This window comes from Panulirus ornatus, chromosome 55 (assembly GCF_036320965.1).
Source record: "Panulirus ornatus isolate Po-2019 chromosome 55, ASM3632096v1, whole genome shotgun sequence".
Taxonomy (NCBI): domain Eukaryota; kingdom Metazoa; phylum Arthropoda; class Malacostraca; order Decapoda; family Palinuridae; genus Panulirus; species Panulirus ornatus.
The window spans coordinates 13,635,218-13,660,359 of record NC_092278.1 but is presented as its reverse complement, the minus strand read 5'-3'; the positions used below and the strand labels follow the sequence as shown (position 1 = coordinate 13,660,359).

General features: G+C 42.2%; 1 protein-coding gene across 1 annotated transcript in view; it reads left to right on the top strand.

The window, feature by feature from the left end:
- LOC139765462 (RNA-binding protein NOB1) overlaps nt 1-25,142 on the top strand; it is a 249,024-nt gene that overhangs the window by 187,023 nt on the left and 36,859 nt on the right. Inside the window, exon 9 of the mRNA XM_071692836.1 lies at nt 23,003-23,138. Coding sequence (XP_071548937.1) covers nt 23,003-23,138 — 136 coding nt within the window. The remainder of the gene's footprint in view (nt 1-23,002; nt 23,139-25,142) is intronic.

The following is a 25,142-nucleotide window of genomic DNA, read 5'->3' as shown; positions in this document are numbered from 1 at the left end:
ATTTGCCAGGAATACTCAACAAACTTATACCTCTGTAATTTGAGCACTCACTCTTTTCCCCTTTGCCTTTGTACAATGGCACTATGCACGCATTCCGCCAATCCTCAGGCACCTCACCATGAGTCATACATACATTAAATAACCTTACCAACCAGTCAACAATACAGTCACCCCCTTTTTTAATAAATTCCACTGCAATACCATCCAAACCTGCTGCCTTGCCGGCTTTCATCTTCCGCAAAGCTTTTACTAACTCTTCTCTGTTTACCAACTCATTTTCCCTAACCCTCGCACTTTGCACACCACCTCGACCAAAACACCCTATATCTGCCACTCTATCATCAAACACATTCAACAAACCTTCAAAATACTCACTCCATCTCCTTCTCACATCACCACTACTTGTTATCACCTCCCCATTTGCGCCCTTCACTGAAGTTCCCATTTGCTCCCTTGTCTTACGCACTCTATTTACCTCCTTCCAGAACATCTTTTTATTCTCCCTAAAATTTAATGATACTCTCTCACCCCAACTCTCATTTGCCCTTTTTTTCACCTCTTGCACCTTTCTCTTGACCTCCTGTCTCTTTCTTTTGTACATCTCCCACTCAGTTGCATTTTTTCCCTGCAAAAATCGTCCAAATGCCTCTCTCTTCTCTTTCACTAATACTCTTACTTCTTCATCCCACCACTCACTACCTTTTCTAATCAACCCACCTCCCACTCTTCTCATGCCACAAGCATCTTTTGCGCAATCCATCACTGATTCCCTAAATACATCCCATTCCTCCCCCACTCCCCTTACTTCCATTGTTCTCACCTTTTTCCATTCTGTACTCATTCTCTCCTCGTACTTCCTCACACAGGTCTCCTTCTCAAGCTCACTTACTCTCACCACCCTCTTCACCCCAACATTCACTCTTCTTTTCTGAAAACCCATACAAATCTTCACCTTAGCCTCCACAAGATAATGATCAGACATCCCTCCAGTTGCACCTCTCAGCACATTAACATCCAAAAGTCTCTCTTTCGCACGCCTGTCAATTAACACGTAATCCAATAACGCTCTCTGGCCATCTCTCCTACTTACATAAGTATACTTATGTATATCTCGCTTTTTAAACCAAGTATTCCCAATCATCAGTCCTTTTTCAGCACATAAATCTACAAGCTCTTCACCATTTCCATTTACAACACTGAACACCCCATGTATACCAATTATTCCCTCAACTGCCACATTATATATATTTTTTTTTTTTATTTTTTTTTTATTATACTTTGTCGCTGTCTCCCGCGTTTGCGAGGTAGCGCAAGGAAACAGACGAAAGAAATGGCCCAACCCCCCCCATACACATGTATATACATACGTCCACACACGCAAATATACATACCTACACAGCTTTCCATGGTTTACCCCAGACGCTTCACATGCCTTGATTCAATCCACTGACAGCACGTCAACCCCGGTATACCACATCGCTCCAATTCACTCTATTCCTTGCCCTCCTTTCACCCTCCTGCATGTTCAGGCCCCGATCACACAAAATCTTTTTCACTCCATCTTTCCACCTCCAATTTGGTCTCCCTCTTCTCCTTGTTCCCTCCACCTCCGACACATATATCCTCTTGGTCAATCTTTCCTCACTCATTCTCTCCATGTGCCCAAACCACTTCAAAACACCCTCTTCTGCTCTCTCAACCACGCTCTTTTTATTTCCACACATCTCTCTTACCCTTACGTTACTCACTCGATCAAACCACCTCACACCACACATTGTCCTCAAACATCTCATTTCCAGCACATCCATCCTCCTGCGCACAACTCTATCCATAGCCCACGCCTCGCAACCATACAACATTGTTGGAACCACTATTCCTTCAAACATACCCATTTTTGCTTTCCGAGATAATGTTCTCGACTTCCACACATTCTTCAAGGCCCCCAGAATTTTCGCCCCCTCCCCCATCCTATGATCCACTTCCGCTTCCATGGTTCCATCCGCTGCCAGATCCACTCCCAGATATCTAAAACACTTCACTTCCTCCAGTTTTTCTCCATTCAAACTCACCTCCCAATTGACTTGACCCTCAACCCTACTGTACCTAATAACCTTGCTCTTATTCACATTTACTCTTAACTTTCTTCTTCCACACACTTTTCCAAACTCATTCACCAGCTTCTGCAGTTTCTCACATGAATCAGCCACCAGCGCTGTATCATCAGCGAACAACAACTGACTCACTTCCCAAGCTCTCTCATCCCCAACAGACTTCATACTTGCCCCTCTTTCCAAAACTCTTGCATTTACCTCCCTAACAACCCCATCCATAAACAAATTAAACAACCATGGAGACATCACACACCCCTGCCGCAAACCTACATTCACTGAGAACCAATCACTTTCCTCTCTTCCTACACGTACACATGCCTTACATCCTCGATAAAAACTTTTCACTGCTTCTAAGAACTTGCCTCCCACACCATATATTCTTAATACCTTCCACAGAGCATCTCTGCCAACTCTATCATATGCCTTCTCCAGATCCATAAATGCTACATACAAATCCATTTGCTTTTCTAAGTATTTCTCACATACATTCTTCAAAGCAAACACCTGATCCACACATCCTCTACCACTTCTGAAACCACAATGCTCTTCCCCAATCTGATGCTCTGTACATGCCTTCACCCTCTCAATCAATACCCTCCCATATAATTTACCAGGAATACTCAACAAACTTATACCTCTGTAATTTGAGCACTCACTCTTATCCCCTTTGCCTTTGTACAATGGCACTATGCACGCATTCCGCCAATCCTCAGGCACCTCACCATAAGTCATACATACATTAAATAACCTTACCAACCAGTCAACAATACAGTCACCCCCTTTTTTAATAAATTCCACTGCAGTACCATCCAAACCTGCTGCCTTGCCGGCTTTCATCTTCCGCAAGGCTTTTACTACCTCTTCTCTGTTTACCAAATCATTTTCCCTAACCCTCTCACTTTGCACACCCCCTCGACCAAAACACCCTATATCTGCCACTCTGTCATCAAACACATTCAACAAACCTTCAAAATACTCACTCCATCTCCTTCTCACATCACCACTACTTGTTATCACCTCCCCATTTGCGCCCTTCACTGAAGTTCCCATTTGCTCCCTTGTCTTACGCACTTTATTTACCTCCTTCCAGAACATCTTTTTATTCTCCCTAAAATTTAATGATACTCTCTCACCCCAACTCTCATTTGCCCTTTTTTTCACCTCTTGCATCTTTCTCTTGACCTCCTGTCTCTTTCTTTTATACGTCTCCCACTCAATTTCATTTTTCCCTGCAAAAATCGTCCAAATGCCTCTCTCTTCTCTTTCACTAATACTCTTACTTCTTCATCCCACCACTCACTACCCTTTCTAATCAACCCACCTCCCACTCTTCTCATGCCACAAGCATCTTTTGCGCAATCCATCACTGATTCCCTAAATACATCCCATTCCTCCCCCACTCCCCTTACTTCCATTGTGCTCACCTTTTTCCATTCTGTACTCAGTCTCTCCTGGTACTTCCTCACACAAGTCTCCTTCCCAAGCTCACTTACGCTCACCACCCTCTTCACCCCAACATTCACTCTTCTTTTCTGAAAACCCATACAAATCTTCACCTTAGCCTCCACAAGATAATGATCAGACATCCCTCCAGTTGCACCTCTCAGCACATTTACATCCAAAAGTCTCTCTTTCGCGCGCCTGTCAATTAACACGTAATCCAATAACGCTCTCTGGCCATCTCTCCTACTTACATACGTATACTTATGTATATCTCGCTTTTTAAACCAGGTATTCCCAATCACCAGTCCTTTTTCAGCACATAAATCTACAAGCTCTTCACCATTTCCATTTACAACACTGAACACCCCATGTATACCAATAATTCCCTCAACTGCCACATTACTCACCTTTGCATTCAAATCACCCATCACTATAACCCGGTCTTGTGCATCAAAACCACTAACACACTCATTCAGCTGCTCCCAAAACACTTTCCTCTCATGATCTTTCATCTCATGCCCAGGTGCATATGCACAAATAATCACCCACCTCTCTCCATCAACTTTCAGTTTTACCCATATTAATCGAGAATTTACTTTCTTACATTCTATCACATACTCCCACATATATATATATATATATATATATATATATATATATATATATATATGGGATGGGGTTGTTAGGGAGGTGAATGCAAGAGTTTTGGAAAGAGGGGCAAGTATGAAGTCTGTTCGGGATGAGAGAGCTTGGGAAGTGAGTCAGTTGGTTTTCGCTGACGCTGATGATACAGTGCTAGTGGCTGATTCATGTGAGAAACTGCAGAAGCTGGTGACTGAGTTTGGTAAAGTGTGTGAAAGAAGAAAGTTAAGAGTAAATTTGAATAAGAGCAAGGTTTTTAGGTACAGTAGGGTTGAGGGTCAAGTCAATTGGGAGGTAAGTTTGAATGGAGAAAAACTGGAGGAAGTAAAGTGTTTTAGATATCTGGGAGTGGATCTGGCAGCTGATGGAACCATGGAAGCAGAAGTGAATCATCGGGTGGGAGAGGCGGCGAAAATCCTGGGAGCCTTGAAGAACGTGTGGAAGTCTAGAACATTATCTCTGAAAGCAAAAATGGCTATGTTTGAAGGAATAGTGGTTCCAACAATGTTGTATGGTTGCGAGGTGTGGGCTATGGATAGAGTAGTGCGCAGGAGGGTGGATGTGCTGGAAATGAGATGTTTGAGGACAATATTTGGTGTGAGGTGGTTTGATCGAGAAAGTAATGTAAGGGTAAGAGAGATGTGTGGAAATAAGAAGAGCGTGGTTGAGGGAGCAGAAGAGGGTGTTTTGAAATGGTTTGGGCACATGGAGAGAATGAGTGAGGAAAGATTGACCAAGAGGATATATGTGTCAGAGGTGGAGGAATGAGAAGTGGGAGACCAAATTGGAGGTGGAAAGATGGAGTGAAAAGGATTTTGAGTGATTGGGGCCTGAACATGCAGGAGGGTGAAAGGCGGGCAAGGAATAGAGTGAATTGGATCTATGTGGTGTACTGGGGTTGACGTGCTGTCAATGGATTGAATCAGGGCATGTGAAGCGTCTGGGGTAAACCATGGAAAGTTCTGTGGAGCCTGGATGTGGAAAGGGAGCTGTGGTTTCGGGCATTATTACATGACAGCTAGAGACTGAGTGTGAACGAATGGGGCCTTTGTTGTCTTTTCTTAGCGCTACCTTGCACACATGAGGGGGGAGGGGAATGTTATTCCATGTTGGCGAGGTGACGATGGGAATAAATAAAGGCAGACTATGAATTATGTACATGTGTGTATATATATATGTCTCTGTGTGTATATATATGTGTACATTGAGATGTATCGGTAAGTATAGTTGCGTGTGTGGACGTGTATGTATATAGATGTGTATGGGGGTGGGTTGGGACATTTCTTTCGTCTGTTTCCTTGCGCTACCTCACAAACACGGGAGACAGCAACAAAGGAAAATAAATATATTTTTTTTTCTTTTTTTTATTATACTTTGTCGCTGTCTCCCGCGTTTGCGAGGTAGCGCAAGGAAACAGACGAAAGAAATGGCCCAACCCCCCCCATACACATGTATATACATACGTCCACACACGCAAATATACATACCTACACAGCTTTCCATGGTTTACCCCAGACGCTTCACATGCCTTGATTCAATCCACTGACAGCACGTCAACCCCGGTATACCACATCGCTCCAATTCACTCTATTCCTTGCCCTCCTATCACCCTCCTGCATGTTCAGGCCCTGATCACACAAAATCTTTTTCACTCCATCTTTCCACCTCCAATTTGGTCTCCCTCTTCTCCTCGTTCCCTCCACCTCCGACACATATATCCTCTTGGTCAATCTTTCCTCACTCATTCTCTCCATGTGCCCAAACCACTTCAAAACACCCTCTTCTGCTCTCTCAACCACGCTCTATTTATTTCCACACATCTCTCTTACCCTTACGTTACTCACTCGATCAAACCACCTCACACCACACATTGTCCTCAAACATCTCATTTCCAGCACATCCATCCTCCTGCGCACAACTCTATCCATAGCCCACGCCTCGCAACCATACTACATTGTTGGAACCACTATTCCTTCAAACATACCCATATTTGCTTTCCGAGATAATGTTCTTGACTTCCACACATTCTTCAAGGCCCCCAGAATTTTCGCCCCCTCCTCCACCCTATGATCCACTTCCGCTTCCATGGTTCCATCCGCTGCCAGAGCGACTCCCAGATATCTAAAACACTTTACTTCCTCCAGTTTTTCTCCATTCAAACTTACCTCCCAATTGACTTGACCCTCAACCCTACTGTACCTAATAATCTTGCGCTTATTCACATTTACTCTTAACTTTCTTCTTTCACACACTTTACCAAACTCAGTCACCAGCTTCTGCAGTTTCTCACATGAATCAGCCACCAGCATTGTATCATCAGCGAACAACAACTGACTCACTTCCCAAGCTCTCTCATCCCCAATAGACTTCATACTTGCCCCCTCTTTCCAAAACTCTTGCATTTACCTCCCTAACAACCCCATCCATAAACAAATTAAACAACCATGGAGACATCACACACCCCTGCCGCAAACCTACATTCACTGAGAACCAATCACTTTCCTCTCTTCCTACACGTACACATGCCTTACATCCTCGATAGAAACTTTTCACTGCTTCTAACAACTTGCCTCCCACACCATATATTCTTAATACCTTCCACAGAGCATCTCTATCAACTCTATCATATGCCTTCTCCAGATCCATAAATGCTACATACAAATCCATTTGCTTTTCTAAGTATTTCTCACATACATTCTTCAAAGCAAACTCCTGATCCACACATCCTCTACCACTTCTGAAACCACACTGCTCTTCCCCAATCTGATGCTCTGTACATGCCTTCACCCTCTCAATCAATACCCTCCCATATAATTTTCCAGGAATACTCAACAAACTTATACCTCTGTAATTTGAGCACTCACTCTTATCCCCTTTGCCTTTGTACAATGGCACTATGCACGCATTCCGCCAATCCTCAGGCACCTCACCATGAGTCATACATACATTAAATAACCTTACCAACCAGTCAACAATACAGTCACCCCCTTTTTTAATAAATTCCACTGCAATACCATGCAAACCTGCTGCCTTGCCGGCTTTCATCTTCCGCAAAGCTTTCACTACCTCTTCTCTGTTTACCAAATCATTTTCCCTAACCCTCTCACTTTGCACACCACCTCGACCAAAACACCCTATATCTGCCACTCTATCATCGAACACATTCAACAAACCTTCAAAATACTCACTCCATCTCCTCACATCACCACTACTTGTTATCACCTCCCCATTTGCGCCCTTCACTGAAGTTCCCATTTGCTCCCTTGTCTTACGCACTTTATTTACCTCCTTCCAGAACATCTTTTTATTCTCCCTAAAATTTAATGATACTCTCTCACCCCAACTCTCATTTGCCCTTTTTTCACCTCTTGCACCTTTCTCTTGACCTCCTGTCTCTTTCTTATATATATATATATATATATATATATATATATATATATATATATATATATATATATATATATATATATATAGATGTATAAAAGAAAGAGACAGGAGGTCAAGAGAAAGGTGCAAGACGTGAAAAAGAGGTCAAATGAGAGTTGGGGTGAGAGAGTATCATTAAATTTTAGGGAGAATAAAAAGATGTTCTGGAAGGAGGTAAATGAAGCGCATAAGACAAGGGAGCAAATGGGAACTTCAGTGAAGGGCGCTAATGGGGAGGTGATAACAAGTAGTGGTGATGTGAGAAGGAGATGGAGTGAGTATTTTGAAGGTTTGTTGAATGTGTTTGATGATAGAGTGGCAGATATAGGGTGTCTTGGTCGAGGTGGTGTGCAAAGTGAGAGGGTTGGGGAAAATGATTTGGTAAACAGAGAAGAGGTAGTAAAAGCTTTGCGGAAGATGAAAGCCGGCCAGGTAGCAGGTTTGGATGGTATTGCAATGGAATTTATTAAAAGAGGGGGTGACTGTATTGTTGACTGGTTGGTAAGGTTATCTAATGTATGTATGACTCATGGTGAGGTGCCTGAGGATTGGCGGAATGCGTGCATTGTGCCATTGTACAAAGGCAAAGGGGATAAGAGTGAGTGCTCAAATTACAGAGGTATAAGTTTGTTGAGTATTCCTGGTAAATCATATAGGAGGGTATTGATTGAGAGGGGGAAGGCATGTACAGAGCATCAGATTGGGGAAGAGCAGTGTGGTTTCAGAAGTGGTAGAGGATGTGTGGATCAGGTGTTTGCTTTGAAGAATGTATGTGAGAAATACTGAGAAAAGCAAATGGATTTGTATGTAGCATTTATGGATCTGGAGAAGGCATATGATAGAGTTGATAGAGATGCTCTGTGGAAGGTATTAAGAATATATGGTGTGGGAGGCAAGTTGTTAGAAGCAGTGAAAAGTTTTTATCAAGGATGTAAGGCATGTGTACGTGTAGGAAGAGAGGAAAGTGATTGGTTCTCAGTGAATGTAGGTTTGTGGCAGGGGTGTGTGATGTCTCCATGGTTGTTTAATTTGTTTATGGATGGGGTTGTTAGGGAGGTAAATGCAAGAGTTTTGGAAAGAGGGGCAAGTATGAAGTCTGTTGGGGATGAGAGAGCTTGGGAAGTGAGTCAGTTGTTGTTCGCTGATGATACAGCGCTGGTGGCTGATTCATGTGAGAAACTGCAGAAGCTGGTGACTGAGTTTGGTAAAGTGTGTGAAAGAAGAAAGTTAAGAGTAAATGTGAATAAGCGCAAGATTATTAGGTACAGTAGGGTTGAGGGTTAAGTCAATTGGGAGGTAAGTTTGAATGGAGAAAAACTGGAGGAAGTAAAGTGTTTTAGATATCTGGGAGTCGCTCTGGCAGCGGATGGAACCATGGAAGCGGAAGTGGATCATAGGGTGGAGGAGGGGGCGAAAATCCTGGGAGCCTTGAAGAATGTGTGGAAGTCGAGAACATTATCTCGGAAAGCAAAAATGGGTATGTTTGAAGGAATAGTGGTTCCAACAACGTTGTATGGTTGCGAGGCGTGGGCTATGGATAGAGTTGTGTGCAGGAGGATGGATGTGCTGGAAATGAGATGTTTGAGCACAGTGTGTGGTGTGAGGTGGTTTGATTGAGTAAGTAACGTAAGGGTAAGAGAGATGTGTGGAAATAAAAAGAGTGTGGTTGAGAGAGCAGAAGATGGTGTTTTGAAATTGAGCACATGGAGAGAATGAGTGAGGAAAGATTGACCAAGAGGATATATGTGTCGGAGGTGGAGGGAATGAGGAGAAGTGGGAGACCAAATTGGAGGTGGAAAGATGGAGTGAAAAAGATTTTGTGTGATCGGGGCCTGAACATGCAGGAGGGTGAAAGGAGGGCAAGGAATAGAGTGAATTGGATCGATGTGGTATACCGGGGTTGACGTGCTGTCAGTGGATTGAATCAGGGCATGTGAAGCGTTTGGGGTAAACCAGGAAAGCTGTGTAGGTATGTATATTTGCGTGTGTGGACGTATGTATATACATGTGTATGGGGGTGGGTTGGGCCATTTCTTTCGTCTGTTTCCTTGCGCTACCTTGCAGACGCGGGAGACAGCGACAAAGAAAAAAAATATATATATATATATATATCTTTTTTTCTTTCATATTATTCGCCATTTCCCGCGTCAGCGAGGTAGCGTTAAGAACAGAGGACTGGGCCTCTGAGGAAACACCCTCATCCAGCCCCCTTCTCAGTTCCTTCCTTTGGGGGGAAAAAAAAAAAAAGAGAGAAAGGGGAGGATTTCCAGTCCCCCGCTCCCTTCCCTTTTAGTCGCCTTCTACGACACGCAGGGAATAGGTGGGAAGTATTCTTTCTCCCCTATCCCCAGGGAATATATATATATATATATCTTCTTTTTTTTTTCTTTTAAACTATTTGCCATTTCCCGCGTTAGCGAGGTAGCGTTAAGAACAGAGGACTGGGCCTTTTTTGGAATATCCTCACCTGGCCCCCTCTGTTCCTTCGTTTGGAAAATTAAAAAAAAAACGAGAGGGGAGGATTTCCAGCCCCCTGCTCCCTCCCCTTTTAGTCGCCTTCTACGACATGCAGGGAATACGTGGGAAGTATTCTTAATCCCCTATCCCCAGGGATAATATATATATATATATATATATATGTATATATATATATATATATATATATAATTTAGAAAACTGAAACTTCTAGCTTGAAATTTTTTCATTCATTTCAAGCTAGAAGTTTCAGTTTTCTAAATTGTTTCTTACATTTTTCATATGTATATATATGTATGTGTGTGTGTGTGTGTATATGTGCGTATGTATGTGTATGTGTGTGTATGTGTATATGTATATATATGTGTATATTATCCCTGGGGATAGGGGTGAAAGAATACTTCCCACGTATTCCTCGCGTGTCGTATAAAGCGACTAGAGGGGACGGGAGCGGGGGGCCAGAAATCCTCCCCTCCTTGTATTAACTTTCTAAAATGGGAAACAGAAGAAGGAGTCACGCGCGGAGTGCTCATCCTCCTCGAAGGCTCAGAGTGGGGTGCCTAAATGTGTGTGGATGTAACCAAGATGTAAAAAAAAGAAGAGATAGGTAGTATGTTTGAGGAAAGGAACCTGGATGTTTTGGCTCTGAGTGAAACGAAGCTCAAGGGTAAAGGGGAAGAGTGGTTTGGGAATGTCTGGGGAGTAAAGTCAGGGGTTAGTGAGAGGACAAGAGCAAGGGAAGGAGTAGCAATACTCCTGAAACAGGAATTGTGGGAGTATGTGATAGAGTGTAAGAAAGTAAATTCTCGATTAATATGGGTAAAACTGAAAGTTGATGGAGAGAGGTGGGTGATTATTGGTGCATATGCACCTGGGCATGAGAAGAAAGATCAAGAGAGGCAAGTGTTTTGGGAGCAGCTGAATGAGTGTGTTAGTGGTTTTGATGCACGAGACCGGGTTATAGTGATGGGTGATTTGAATGCAAAGGTGAGTAATGTGGCAGTTGAGGGAATAATTGGTATACATGGGGTGTTCAGTGTTGTAAATGGAAATGGTGAAGAGCTTGTAGATTTATGTGCTGAAAAAGGACTGATGATTGGGAATACCTGGTTTAAAAAGCGAGATATACATAAGTATACTTATGTAAGTCTAATCAACCCACCTCCCACTCTTCTCATGCCACAAGCATCTTTTGCGCAATCCATCACTGATTCCCTAAATACATCCCATTCCTCCCCCACTCCCCTTGCTTCCATTGTTCTCACCTTTTTCCATTCTGTACTCAGTCTCTCCTGGTACTTCCTCACACAGGTCTCCTTCTCAAGCTCACTTACTCTCACCACCCTCTTCACCCCAACATTCACTCTTCTTTTCTGAAAACCCATACAAATCTTCACCTTAGCCTCCACAAGATAATGATCAGACATCCCTCCAGTTGCACCTCTCAGCACATTAACATCCAAAAGTCTCTCTTTCGCACGCCTGTCAATTACCACGTAATCCAATAACGCTCTCTGGCCATCTCTCCTACTTACATAAGTATACTTATGTATATCTCGCTTTTTAAACCAGGTATTCCCAATCATCAGTCCTTTTTCAGCACATAAATCTACAAGCTCTTCACCATTTCCATTTACAACACTGAACACCCCATGTATACCAATAATTCCCTCAACTGCCACATTACTCACCTGAGTGGTGGGATGAAGAAGTAAGAGTATTAGTGAAAGAGAAGAGAGAGGCATTTGGACGATTTTTGCAGGGAAAAAATGCAATTGAGTGGGAGATGTATAAAAGAGAGACAGGAGGTCAAGAGAAAGGTGCAAGAGGTGAAAAAAAGGGCAAATGAGAGTTGGGGTGAGAGAGTATCATTAAATTTTAGGGAGAATAAAAAGATGTTCTGGAAGGAGGTAAATAAAGTGCGTAAGACAAGGGAGCAAATGGGAACTTCAGTGAAGGGCGCAAATGGGGAGGTGATAACAAGTAGTGGTGATGTGAGAAGGAGATGGAGTGAGTATTTTGAAGGTTTGTTGAATGTGTTTGATGATAGAGTGGCAGATATAGGGTGTTTTGGTCGAGGTGGTGTGCAAAGTGAGAGGGTTAGGGAAAATGATTTGGTAAACAGAGAAGAGGTAGTGAAAGCTTTGCGGAAGATGAAAGCCGGCAAGGCAGCAGATTTGGATGGTATTGCAGTGGAATTTATTAAAAAAGGGGGTGACTGTATTGTTGACTGGTTGGTGAGGTTATTTAATGTATGTATGACTCATGGTGAGGTGCCTGAGGATTGGCGGAATGCGTGCATAGTGCCATTGTACAAAGGCAAAGGGGATAAGAGTGAGTGCTCAAATTACAGAGGTATAAGTTTATTGAGTATTCCTGGTAAATTATATGGGAGGGTATTGATTGAGAGGGTGAAGGCATGTACAGAGCATCAGATTGGGGAAGAGCAGTGTGGTTTCAGAAGTGGTAGAGGATGTGTGGATCAGGTGTTTGCTTTGAAGAATGTATGTGAGAAATACTTAGAAAAGCAAATGGATTTGTATGTAGCATTTATGTATCTGGAGAAGGCATATGATAGAGTTGATAGAGATGCTCTGTGGAAGGTATTAAGAATATATGGTGTGGGAGGAAAGTTGTTAGAAGCAGTGAAAAGTTTTTATCGAGGATGTAAGGCATGTGTACGTGTAGGAAGAGAGGAAAGTGATTGGTTCTCAATGAATGTAGGTTTGCGGCAGGGGTGTGTGATGTCTCCATGGTTGTTTAATTTGTTTATGGATGGGGTTGTTAGGGAGGTAAATGCAAGAGTTTTGGAAAGAGGGGCAAGTATGAAGTCTGTTGGGGATGAGAGAGCTTGGGAAGTGAGTCAGTTGTTGTTCGCTGATGATACAGCGCTGGTGGCTGATTCATGTGAGAAACTGCAGAAGCTGGTGACTGAGTTTGGTAAAGTGTGTGAAAGAAGAAAGTTAAGAGTAAATGTGAATAAGAGCAAGGTTATTAGGTACAGTAGGGTTGAGGGTCAAGTCAATTGGGAGGTGAGTTTGAATGGAAAAAAACTGGAGGAAGTGAAGTGTTTTAGATATCTGGGAGTGGATCTGGCAGCGGATGGAACCATGGAAGCGGAAGTGGATCATAGGGTGGGGGAGGGGGCGAAAATTCTGGGGGCCTTGAAGAATGTGTGGAAGTCGAGAACATTATCTCAGAAAGCAAAAATGGGTATGTTTGAAGGAATAGTGGTTCCAACAATGTTGTATGGTTGCGAGGCGTGGGCTATGGATAGAGTTGTGCGCAGGAGGATGGATGTGCTGGAAATGAGATGTTTGAGGACAATGTGTGGTGTGAGGTGGTTTGATCGAGTAAGTAACGTAAGGGTAAGAGAGATGTGTGGAAATAAAAAGAGCGTGGTTGAGAGAGCAGAAGAGGGTGTTTTGAAATGGTTTGGGCACATGGAGAGAATGAGTGAGGAGAGATTGACCAAGAGGATATATGTGTCGGAGGTGGAGGGAACGAGGAGAAGAGGGAGACCAAATTGGAGGTGGAAAGATGGAGTGAAAAAGATTTTGTGTGATCGGGGCCTGAACATGCAGGAGGGTGAAAGGAGGGCAAGGAATAGAGTGAATTGGAGTCATGTGGTATACAGGGGTTGACGTGCTGTCAGTGGATTGAATCAAGGCATGTGAAGCGTCTGGGGTAAACCATGGAAAGCTGTGTAGGTATGTATATTTGCGTGTGTGGACGTGTGTATGTACATGTGTATGGGGGGGGGGGGTTGGGCCATTTCTTTCGTCTGTTTCCTTGCGCTACCTCGCAAACGCGGGAGACAGCGACAAAGTATAAAAAAAAAAAAAAAAAATATATATATATATATATATATATATATATATATATATATATATATATATATAATTCCCTGGGGATAGGGGAGAAAGAATACTTCCCACATATTCCCTGCATGTTGTAGAAGGCGACTAAAAGGGAAGGGAGCGGGGGGCTGGAAATCCTCCCCTCTCAGTTTTTTTTTAATTTTCCAAAAGAAGGAACAGAGAAGGGGGCCAGGTGAGGATAGTACCTCAAAGGTCCAGTCCTCTGTTCTTAACGCTACCTTGCTAACGCGGGAAATGGCGAATAGTATGAAAGAAAAAGAAAGACTTATGTAAGTAGGAGAGATGGCCAGAGAGCGTTATTGGATTACGTGTTAATTGACAGGCGTGCAAAAGAGAGACTTTTGGATGTTAATGTGCTGAGAGGTGCAACTGGAGGGATGTCTGATCATTATCTTGTGGAGGCTAAGGTGAAGATTTGTATGGGTTTTCAGAAAAGAAGAGTGAATGTTGGGGTGAAGAGGGTGGTGAGAGTAAGTGAGCTTGAGAAGGAGACCTGTGTGAGGAAGTACCAGGAGAGACTGAGTACAGAATGGAAAAAGGTGAGAACAATGGAAGCAAGGGGAGTGGGGGAGGAATGGGATGTATTTAGGGAATCAGTGATGGATTGCGCAAAAGATGCTTGTGGCATGAGAAGAGTGGGAGGTGGGTTGATTAGAAAGGGTAGTGAGTGGTGGGATGAAGAAGTAAGAGTATTAGTGAAAGAGAAGAGAGAGGCATTTGGACGATTTTTGCAGGGAAAAAATGCAATTGAGTGGGAGATGTATAAAAGAAAGAGACAGGAGGTCAAGAGAAAGGTGCAAGAGGTGAAAAAAAGGGCAAATGAGAGTTGGGGTGAGAGAGTATCATTAAATTTTAGGGAGAATAAAAAGATGTTCTGGAAGGAGGTAAATAAAGTGCGTAAGACAAGGGAGCAAATGGGAACTGCAGTGAAGGGCGCAAATGGGGAGGTGATAACAAGTAGTGGTGATGTGAGAAGGAGATGGAGTGAGTACTTTGAAGGTTTGTTGAATGTGTTTGATGATAGAGTGGCAGATATAGGGTGTTTTGGTCGAGGTGGTGTGCAAAGTGAGAGGGTTAGGGAAAATGATTTGGTAAACAGAGAAGAGGTAGTGAGGGCTTTGCGGAAGATGAAAGCCGGCAAGGCAGCAGGTTTGGATGGTATTGCAGTGGAATTTATTAAAAAAGGGGGTGACTGTATTGTTGACTGGTTGGTAAGGTTATTTAATGTATGTATGACTCATGGTGAGGTGCCTGAGGATTGGCGGAATGCGTGCATAGTGCCATTGTACAAAGGCAAAGGGGATAAGAGTGAGTGCTCAAATTACAGAGGTATAAGTTTGTTGAGTATTCCTGGTAAATTATATGGGAGGGTATTGATTGAGAGGGTGAAGGCATGTACAGAGCATCAGATTGGGGAAGAGCAGTGTGGTTTCAGAAGTGGTAGAGGATGTGTGGATCAGGTGTTTGCTTTGAAGAATGTATGTGAAAAATACTTAGAAAAGCAAATGGATTTGTATGTAGCATTTATGGATCTGGAGAAGGCATATGATAGAGTTGATAGAGATGCTCTGTGGAAGGTATTAAGAATATATGGTGTGGGAGGAAAGTTGTTAGAAGCAGTGAAAAGTTTTTATCGAGGATGTAAGGCATGTGTACGTGTAGGAAGAGAGGAAAGTGATTGGTTCTCAGTGAATGTAGGTTTGCGGCAGGGGTGTGTGATGTCTCCATGGTTGTTTAATTTGTTTATGGATGGGGTTGTTAGGGAAGTAAATGCAAGAGTTTTGGAAAGAGGGGCAAGTATGAAGTCTGTTGGGGATGAGAGAGCTTGGGAAGTGAGTCAGTTGTTGTTCGCTGATGATACAGCGCTGGTGGCTGATTCATGTGAGAAACTGCAGAAGCTGGTGACTGAGTTTGGTAAAGTGTGTGAAAGAAGAGAGTTAAGAGTAAATGTGAATAAGAGCAAGGTTATTAGGTACAGTAGGGTTGAGGGTCAAGTCAATTGGGAGGTAAGTTTGAATGGAGAAAAACTGGAGGAAGTGAAGTGTTTTAGATATCTGGGAGTGGATCTGGCAGCGGATGGAACCATGGAAGCGGAAGTGGATCATAGGGTGGGGGAGGGGGCGAAAATTTTAGGGAGCCTTGAAAAATGTGTGGAAGTCGAGAACATTATCTCAGAAAGCAAAAATGGGTATGTTTGAAGGAATAGTGGTTCCAACAATGTTGTATGGTTGCGAGGCGTGGGCTATGGATAGGGTTGTTCGCAGGAGGATGGATGTGCTGGAAATGAGATGTTTGAGGACAATGTGTGGTGTGAGGTGGTTTGATCGAGTGAGTAACGTAAGGGTAAGAGAGATGTGTGGAAATAAAAAGAGCGTGGTTGAGAGAGCAGAAGAGGGTGTTTTGAAGTGGTTTGGGCACATGGAGAGGATGAGTGAGGAAAGATTGACCAAGAGGATATATGTGTCGGAGGTGGAGGGAGCAAGGAGAAGAGGGAGACCAAATTGGAGGTGGAAAGATGGAGTGAAAAAGATTTTGTGTGATCGGGGCCTGAACATGCAGGAGGGTGAAAGGAGGGCAAGGAATAGAGTGAATTGGAGCGATGTGGTATACCGGGGTTGACGTGCTGTCAGTGGATTGAATCAAGGCATGTGAAGTGTCTGGGGTAAACCATGCAAAGCTGTGTAGGTATGTATATTTGCGTGTGTGGACGTGTGTATGTACATGTGTATGGGGGGGGGTTGGGCCATTTCTTTTGTCTGTTTCCTTGCGCTACCTCGCAAACGCGGGAGACAGCGACAAAGTATAAAAAAAAAAATATATATATATATATATATATATATATATATATATATATATGGGGATAGGGGAGAAAGAATACTTCCCACGTATTCCCTGCATGTCGTAGAAGGCGACTAAAAGGGAAGGGAGCGGCGGGCTGGAAATCCTCCCCTCTCATTTTTTTTTTTTTTTCAATTTTCCAAAAGAAGGAACAGAGAAGGGGGCCAGGTGAGGATATTCCCTCTAAGGCCCAGTCCTCTGTTCTTAACGCTACCTTGCTAATGCGGGAAATGGTGAATAGTATGAAAAAAAAAAAATATATATATATATATATATATATATATATATATATATATATATATATATATATTTTTATTTTATTTTTTTTTATTATACTTTGTCACTGTCTCCCGCGTTTGCGAGGTAGTGCAAGGAAGCAGACGAAAGAAATGGCCCAACCCCCCCCCCCCATACACATGTATATACATACGTCCACACACGCAAATATACATACCTACACAGCTTTCCATGGTTTACCCCAGACGCTTCACATGCCCTGCTTCAATCCACTGACAGCACGTCAACCCCGGTATACCACATCGCTCCAATTCACTCTATTCCTTGCCCTCCTTTCACCCTCCTGCATGTTCAGGCCCCGATCACACAAAATCTTTTTCACTCCATCTTTCCACCTCCAATTTGGTCTCCCTCTTCTCCTTGTTCCCTCCACCTCCGACACATATATCCTCTTGGTCAATCTTTCCTCACTCATCCTCTCCATGTGCCCAAACCACTTCAAAACACCCTCTTCTGCTCTCTCAACCACGCTCTTTTTATTTCCACACATCTCTCTTACCCTTACGTTACTCACTCGATCAAACCACCTCACACCACACATTGTCCTCAAACATCTCATTTCCAGCACATCCATCCTCCTGCGCACAACTCTATCCATAGCCCACGCCTCGCAACCATACAACATTGTTGGAACCACTATTCCTTCAAACATACCCATTTTTGCTTTCCGAGATAATGTTCTCGACTTCCACACATTCTTCAAGGCCCCCAGGATTTTAGCCCCCTCCCCCACCCTATGATCCACTTCCGCTTCCATGGTTCCATCCGCTGCCAGATCCACTCCCAGATATCTAAAACACTTCACTTCCTCCAGTTTTTCTCCATTCAAACTCACCTCCCAATTGACTTGACCCTCAACCCTACTGTACCTAATAACCTTGCTCTTATTCACATTTACTCTTAACTTTCTTCTTCCACACACTTTTCCAAACTCAGTCACCAGCTTCTGCAGTTTCTCACATGAATCAGCCACCAGCGCTGTATCATCAGCGAACAACAACTGACTCACTTCCCAAGCTCTCTCATCCCCAACAGACTTCATACTTGCCCCTCTTTCCAAAACTCTTGCATTTACCTCCCTAACAACCCCATCCATAAACAAATTAAACAACCATGGAGACATCACACACCCCTGCCGCAAACCTACATTCACTGAGAACCAATCACTTTCCTCTCTTCCTACACGTACACATGCCTTACATCCTCGATAAAAACTTTTCACTGCTTCTAACAACTTTCCTCCCACACCATATATTCTTAATACCTTCCACAGAGCATCTCTATCAACTCTATCATATGCCTTCTCCAGATCCATAAATGCTACATACAAATCCATTTGCTTTTCTAAGTATTTCTCACATACATTCTTTCATACTATTTGCCATTTCCCGCGATAGCGAGGTAGCGCTAAGAACAGAGGACTGGGCCTTTGAGGGAATATCCTCACCTGACCCCCTTCTCTCTTCCTTCTTTTGGAAAAAAAAAAAAAGAAAAACGAGAGGAGAGGATTTCCAGCCCCCCGCTCCCTTCCCTTTTAGTCGCCTTCTACGACACGCAGGGAATACGTGGGAAGTATTCTTTCTCCACTATCCCCAGGGATAATATATATATATATATATATATATATATATATATATATATATATATATATATATATATATATATAATATATATATATATATATATATATATATTATCCCTGGGGATAGGGGAGAAAGAATATATAATATATATATAATATATATATAATATATAATATATATATATATCTTTTCTTCTTCTTTCATACTATTTGCCATTTCCCGCGTTAGCAAGGTAGCGTTAAGAACAGAGGACTGGGCCTCTGAGGGAATATCCTCACCTGGCCTCGTTCTCTGTTCCTTCTTTTGGAAAATAAAAAAAAAAACGAGAGGGGAGGATTTCCAGCCCCCCGCTCCCTCCCCTTTTAGTCGCCTTCTACGACACGCAGGGAATACGTGGGAAGTATTCTTTCTCCCCTATCCCCAGGGATATATATATATATATATATATATATATATATATATATATATATTTTTTTTTTTTTTTCTTTTTTTTTATACTTTTTCGCTGTCTCCCGCGTTTGCGAGGTAGCGCAAGGAAACAGACGAAAGAAATGGCCCAACCCCCCCCATACACATGTACATACACACGTCCACACACGGAAATATACATACCTACACAGCTTTCCATGGTTTACCCCGGACGCTTCACATGCCTTGATTCAATCCACTGACAGCACGTCAACCCCTGTATACCACATCGCTCCAATTCACTCTATTCCTTGCCCTCCTTTCACCCTCCTGCATGTTCAGGCCCCGATCACACAAAATCCTTTTCACTCCATCTTTCCACCTCCAATTTGGTCTCCCTCTTCTCCTCGTTCCCTCCACCTCCGACACATATATCCTCTTGGTCAATCTTTCCTCACTCATTCTCTCCATGTGCCCAAACCATTTCAAAACACCCTCTTCTGCTCTCTCAACCACGCTCTTTTTATTTCCACACATCTCTCTTACCCTTACGTTACTTACTCGATCAAACCACCTCACACCACACATTGTCCTCAAACATCTCATTTGCAGCACATCCATCCTCCTGCGCACAACTCTATCCATAGCCCACGCCTCGCAACCATACAACATTGTTGGAACTACTATTCCTTCAAACATACCCATTTTTGCTTTCCGGGATAATGTTCTCGACTTCCACACATTTTTCAAGGCTCCCAAAATTTTCGCCCCCTCCCCCACCCTATGATCCACTTCCGCTTCCATGGTTCCATCCGCTGACAGATCCACTCCCAGATATCTAAAACACTTCACTTCCTCCAGTTTTTCACCATTTAAACTCACCTCCCAATTGACTTGACCCTCAACCCTACTGTACCTAATAACCTTGCTCTTATTCACATTTACTCTTAACTTTCTTCTTCCACACACTTTACCAAACTCCGTCACCAGCTTCTGCAGTTTCTCACATGAATCCGCCACCAGCGTATTCCCTGCGTGTCGTAGAAGGCGACTAAAAGGGGAGGGAGCGGGGGGCTGGAAATCCTCCCCTCTCGTTTTTTTTTTTTTTTTTTTTTTTTTTTTTTTTTCCAAAAGAATGAACAGAGAAGAGGGCCAGGTGAGGATATTCCCTCAAAGGCCCAGTCCTCTGTTCTTAACGCTACCTCGCTATCTCGGGAAATGGCGAATAGTATGAAAAAAAAAAAAAATATATATATATATATATATATATATAAATATATATTTATATATATATATAGCCCACGCATGGGCTATAGATAAAGTTGTGCAGAGGAGGGTGGATGTGCTGGAAAAGAGATGTTTGAGGACAATATGTGGTATGAGGTGGTTTGATCGAGTAAGTAATGAAAGGGTAAGAGAGATGTGCGGTAATAAAAAGAGTGTGGTTGAGAGAGCAGACGAGGGTGTTTTGAAATGGTTTGATCACATAGAGAGAATGAGTGAGGAAAGATTGACAAAGAGGATATGTGTGTCAGGGGTGGAGGGAACGAGGATAAGTGGGAGACCAAATTGGAGGTGGAAAGGTAGAGTGAAAAAGATTTTGAGTGATCGGGGCCTGAACATGCAGGAGGGTGAAAGGCGTTCAAGGAATAGAGTGAATTGGAACAGTGTGGTATACTGGGGTCGACGTGCTGTCAATGGATTGAACCAGGGCATGTGAAGCATCTGGGGTAAACCATGGAAAGTTTTGTGGGGCTGGATGCGGAAAGGGAACCGTGGTGTTGGTGCATTATACATGACAGCTAGAGACTGAGTGTGAAAGAATGTGGCCTTTGTTGTCTTTTCCTAGCGCTACCTTGCGCACATACGGGTGAAGGGGGTTTTCATTTCAAGAGTGGTAGGGTGGTGATGGGAATGAATAAGTGCAGACAGAGTGAATTATGTAAATGAGTATATATATATATATATATATATATATATATATATATATATATATATATATATATATATATATATATCTGTGCTCAAATTACAGAGGTATAAGTTTGTTGAGTATTCCTGGTAAATTATATGGGAGGGTATTGATTGAGAGGGTGAAGGCATGTACAGAGCATCAGATTGGGGAAGAGCAGTGTGGTTTCAGAAGTGGTAGAGGATGTGTGGATCAGGTGTTTGCTTTGAAGAATGTATGTGAGAAATACTTAGAAAAGCAAATGGATTTGTATGTAGCATTTATGGATCTGGAGAAGCCATATGATAGAGTTGATAGAGATGCTCTGTGGAAGGTATTAAGAATATATGGTGTGGGAGGAAAGTTGTTAGAAGCAGTGAAAAGTTTTTATCGAGGATGTAAGGCATGTGTACGTGTAGGAAGAGAGGAAAGTGATTGGTTCTCAGTGAATGTAGGTTTGCGGCAGGGGTGTGTGATGTCTCCATGGTTGTTTAATTTGTTTATGGATGGGGTTGTTAGGGAGGTAAATGCAAGAGTTTTGGAAAGAGGGGCAAGTATGAAGTCTGTTGGGGATGAGAGAGCTTGGGAAGTGAGTCAGTTGTTGTTCGCTGATGATACAGCGCTGGTGGCTGATTCATGTGAGAAACTGCAGAAGCTGGTGACTGAGTTTGGAAAAGTGTGTGGAAGAAGAAAGTTAAGAGTAAATGTGAATAAGAGCAAGGTTATTAGGTACAGTAGGGTTGAGGGTCAAGTCAATTGGGAGGTGAGTTTGAATGGAGAAAAACTGGAGGAAGTGAAGTGTTTTAGATATCTGGGAGTGGATCTGGCAGCGGATGGAACCATGGAAGCGGAAGTGGATCATAGGGTGGGGGAGCGGGCGAAAATCCTGGGGGCCTTGAAGAATGTGTGGAAGTCGAGAACATTATCTCGGAAAGCAAAAATGGGTATGTTTGAAGGAATAGTGGTTCCAACAATGTTGTATGGTTGCGAGGCGTGGGCTATGGATAGAGTTGTGCGCAGGAGGATGGATGTGCTGGAAATGAGATGTTTGAGGACAATGTGTGGTGTGAGGTGGTTTGATCGAGTGAATAACGTAAGGGTAAGAGAGATGTGTGGAAATAGAAAGAGCGTGGTTGAGAGAGCAGAAGAGGGTGTTTTGAAGTGGTTTGGGCACATGGAGAGGATGAGTGAGGAAAGATTGACCAAGAGGATATATGTGTCGGAGGTGGAGGGAACAAGGAGAAGAGGGAGACCAAATTGGAGGTGGAAAGATGGAGTGAAAAAGATTTTGTGTGATCGGGGCCTGAACATGCAGGAGGGTGAAAGGAGGGCAAGGAATAGAGTGAATTGGAGCGATGTGGTATACCGGGGTTGACGTGCTGTCAGTGGATTGAAGCAGGGCATGTGAAGCGTCTGGGGTAAGCCATGGAAAGCTGTGTAGGTATGTATATTTGCATGTGTGGACGTATGTATATACATGTGTATGGGGGGGGTTGGGCCATTTCTTTCGTCTGTTTCCTTGCGCTACCTCGCAAACGCGGGAGACAGCGACAAAGTATAATAATAAAAAAAAAATATCTGTGTGTGTATATATATGTATATGTTAAGATTTATAGGTATGTATATGTGCGTGTGTGGATGTGTATGTATATACATGTGTATGTGGGTGGGTTGGGCCATTCTTTCGTCTGTTTCCTTGCGCTACCTCGCTTATGCTGGAGACAGCGACAAAGTATGATAAATGAATGAATAAATATATATATGTGTGTGTGTGTGTATGAGTGGATGTGCCATTCTTCGTCTGTTTCCTGGCTCTACCTCATTGACGCAGGAAACAGCAATTATGTATAATGGTAATAATAATAATAGTATACTGCACAAAATAGCTTGAAATATTTAAGGACAGATATAACTGAAATATTTTAACTACTTTTTTTGCTTTGGCAGTACTCCTTGCCTGCTCCTAAAGGTGGAAAACATGGAAGGAATCCCATATTAGTTGCAGATCAGCGAGAAGCTAAACGATTTTCTAGTAAAATGAGTAGGAAGAAGGTTAATCCCTTACATGAAGGTTATGATCCAGGTATGTACATAAAGATCCAAGCTTCCTTTGTATATGTGATAGTAAATAGATATTAACAGTTTCTTTATGATAATGCACAGTGAAATTATGCATACTTTTATTCCACACAGTTTAGGAGTAGCATCCTTGACACATGATTTTATTCAGTCATATATCGCTAAGTTTGTTGAAATGAGGCCTGCTTTTTTTTTCTTTTTTTGATTAGGAATTAAATTATCATGTTTGACTGTACATGATATGTTAGAATTGTGGGGTGTCATTCTAACCTGTAGAACCCATGATATTATTTTGATATAGTATACAAAATTGTTTCATGCTAAATTATGTAGGATTTGAGACTCAATGAATCCATGCAGGCTAACAGTCCCTTTACTGAGAAAAGAGTTTCATTATAAATGGTTTTAAGATGATATTTTTTGTCTTCACGATCATGAAACCTTTTGCTACTTTTGTGTAGCCGTTCCATGGTTGATAGTGTTTTATCGTTCTACATTTAGTGCACCATCATCCATTGCTCGGCATCATAACTCACATAGTGCACCATCATCCATTGCTCAGCACTGTAACTCATGTAGTCCCTTCCATTCATCCTTACTTTTTCAAGGTCAGGACAGTCCATGGTAACAGTTTTCACTCACTTAATCCCTCACTGTCCTTTGAGTTCACTCTCAGTTTTCCTCTTCCCTTACAGTCTTCCTTTATTGAACACTTTTAATATGCCTTTATGGCCATTCATTCCATATACCCAAACAATCTTACAACTCAGTCCTTCTATCTTTTAACCTATCTCTAGCATATCCAGTTTTTGCTGTTTGCTTTTAACAACAATGAAAATTAATGTTAAAGAGAAGGATTTTAACATTCAGTTAGGGTAAATCTTGAAGTTTGACTCTTATTTGTGAATGGTTGGAAATTTTATTTAAAACTTCATCTACAGTGGAAACAGAATTTATGTCAGTGGAGAAAAACTAACCACTAAGACAGTGAAGTACTTACCACTTGAAACTAAGCTAGAAGAATTGAAAGAAATTTTATCGAAAACAGGAGAGATAATGAAAAGTCCAGATAAACTTGAACCAATAGTGATATGGTTTGGTGATTTCAACTTCCATTTTATAGAATGGTAAGAATGAGGAGCAGATTATAGGTGTAGTAGATTGAAGTATGAAACTATGAAGAATGGATAAACAGATGAAGGGAGATTGAAGAGTAATTAAAATAATAGTTTACCTTTACCAAGCCATTTGGCTTAGTAAAGGTAGACCACATGCTGACAAGAGGAAATTATACAGTTATCCTTTTTGCAAATATGGTACTTCTAGAATAATAAACAACCTTATCAGAGCATAATGTTCTGGAAGCAACTGCATATAATGAACATTTTTTTCTTTCTGTCAAACTTGTTTGCTGTTTCATACCTTAGCAAGGTAGAACCAGGAACAAATGAATGAGTTTTAGTGGAAAAATTCTTATCTTGCTCCTTCCTCTATTCCTTCCTTTGAAAAGTTATGATAAAATAGGGAGGGTTTTAGCTCCTCATTCCCATCCCTTGTAGTCATCATTTTTGACACAGGAGATACATGAGTAGTACTCTCTCTTCCCTATCCCCAGGGATAAATATGCAAATGGATAAATATGAAAATGAGAGAGTAGTAGAGGATGTTTGCAATTTAAGTGGCTTGACCCATGATTTCCACATGATGAAATGGAACAAGCTTTATACATTAAAATGACAAGATAAAATAGAATGAGATTTAGATTGAGATTTACAGTATAATGACAAATATGAATTGGAATGATGCTTTAAAAGACAGTAACATAAATACCGACAGAACTTTTTTGTGAGAGAACATGAGGACTAGTTGTAGGGTTGATATCAATTAAAAATTCTTTTTGTACAAATGAAGATACCAGGAGGCAGAAAATAGTGGGTGAATAGGAGGAAAATAGGAAAAAAGATAGTAGAGAAAGTGGACAAGAAAACAAAAATCGGGTAGAGAAAAA